The 1,856-nt window shown below is 47.1% G+C and overlaps 1 protein-coding gene across 1 annotated transcript in view; it reads right to left on the bottom strand.

Annotated features, from left to right (window-relative positions):
• The window catches only part of hectd2 (HECT domain containing 2), a 42,308-nt gene extending 40,610 nt beyond the window's left edge, over positions 1-1,698 (bottom strand). The window contains exon 1 of the mRNA XM_007568014.2: positions 1,018-1,698. Within this exon, the coding sequence (XP_007568076.1) occupies positions 1,018-1,098 (81 nt within the window). The 5' untranslated portion in view covers positions 1,099-1,698. The remainder of the gene's footprint in view (positions 1-1,017) is intronic.
• Between the last annotated feature and the right edge of the window lie 158 nt (positions 1,699-1,856).

Raw genomic sequence — 1,856 nt, 5'->3', positions numbered from 1 at the left:
ATCATCCATCCATCCATCATCCATCCATCATCCATCCATCCATCATCCATCCATCCATCCATCATCCATCCATCACCCATCCATCCATCATCCATCCATCCATCATCCATCCATCCATCCATCCATCATCCATCCATCCATCATCCATCCATCATCCATCCATCCATCATCCATCCATCCATCCATCATCCATCCATCCATCCATCCATCATCCATCCATCCATCATCCATCCATCATCCATCCATCCATCCATCCATCATCCATCCATCCATCATCCATCCATCCATCCATCATCCATCCATCATCCATCCATCCATCATCCGTCCGTCCATCTGTCCATCCATCATCCATCCATCCATCCATCCATTCATCCATCCTTCCATCCATCTTTTGGTGACTCAGCTGTTTTTCCTGCCTCAGATCTCCTGCAGCCTGATCAGAACCAGAGAACAGATCCAAACAGATCCAGTTGGATCCACATGTTTTTCGGTCCTTCCAGACCCGATCAGAACCAGGCTGAGCAGTGACCAGCTGTTCTCGGGTCAGAACCGTCTGAAGGTGGAGATGCCTTCAGCTCTGAGCTCTGGACTGAGGCGTATGACCAGAGAGCTACCTGATGACGTCACGGGCGTTACGTAAAACACAGACTGAGCTGACTCAGCAGCAGATCAAACCCGAGTGATGCTCCAGGATCAAATGGAGGAAAATTTAAACCCAAAAACAAGATGAAAACTGTGATCCGCTGCTGTCATGTTGCATAACATGTTTCGCCTCTAATGTTTTATTCTGCAGGGAAGTGATGCTTTTAAATGAAACCAGAGGGAATGACTGAAGAGCAATTAGAGAAAATGCCCTGACAAAACAAACAACTTTTGCAAACTTTCAAAAACTCTCAAGTTAACGATTCTTCTCATCCTCACCCACATCAGGACCTACCAACTGAAACATCTGGCCAGAAAAACCCGAAACATTCTGACATCTGAGCTCAGACGGGGAGAAAAGGAGGGTTAGCTTACAGGAGGAGAGCTGGTGTAGATGGGTGGAAGCCTCTCTCTTTCCCTCTCAACTCCTGACAGAGCAGAATGTTCTCCATCCATCCTGAAGAGTGGAAAACTTGTTTTTCCTCCGTGGAAAGTCTCAGTCCTCAGCTGCGCCTGCGGTGCTGCTCCTTACAGGGCTGCGCATGTTTTCCCCGCAGATGTCCGTCTCTGCGCTCCGCAACCAGGGGAAATCAGGGAGATTCACATCCTACAACAAGCGGAGTGAAATCTACCTTCGTCGGACAGGTGAGATCCCCGTTACGCACACAGCCTGACGCGCAAACGTCTCCAAACAAGCAGGCTGTGCGTAAAAGTCTGGCGTGGATCTCTCCAAACAGCCGGAGCGCCACGGGAGAAAGTTAAAAACTGGTTCTAAAAACGTTAAAGGGAAGTTTCTACCCGCTGCTTCTGCGCTTCTTTCTCTGCTTTTCTGCGTCGTCGGTCGGGGAGGCAGCCCAGCAGCGAGCCGGCGCCATGTTTGGAGGGAGGAGGAGGAGGATGAAGAGGAGGAGGCGCCTGGAGACCCAGCGTCACCAGCAGAGAGAGGGGAGAACAGGATTCAAAATAAAAGAGCAAAACTGCTGCAAGGAAGAGAAAAGCTCATAAAATCTGAAGGGGAATCCAAAAATAACAGAGGGAAATGAAAATTTAGCAAAACAGAAAAAATACACTAAGAAACAACCAGTATGAATAAAAGTGATGTAATTTATCTGAATACATTTCAATCATTTATTTTAACTTAGTAAATAAAATAAAGTTCATATTGGAACAGAGTTTTTAAATGTACCAGAACCAGCGACAGTTTTTGATATATG

Source organism: Poecilia formosa, unplaced genomic scaffold, assembly GCF_000485575.1.
Source record: "Poecilia formosa unplaced genomic scaffold, Poecilia_formosa-5.1.2 Scaffold216, whole genome shotgun sequence".
NCBI classification, from domain to species: Eukaryota; Metazoa; Chordata; class Actinopteri; order Cyprinodontiformes; family Poeciliidae; genus Poecilia; species Poecilia formosa.
This window is presented reverse-complemented; position numbering and strand designations above follow the sequence as displayed.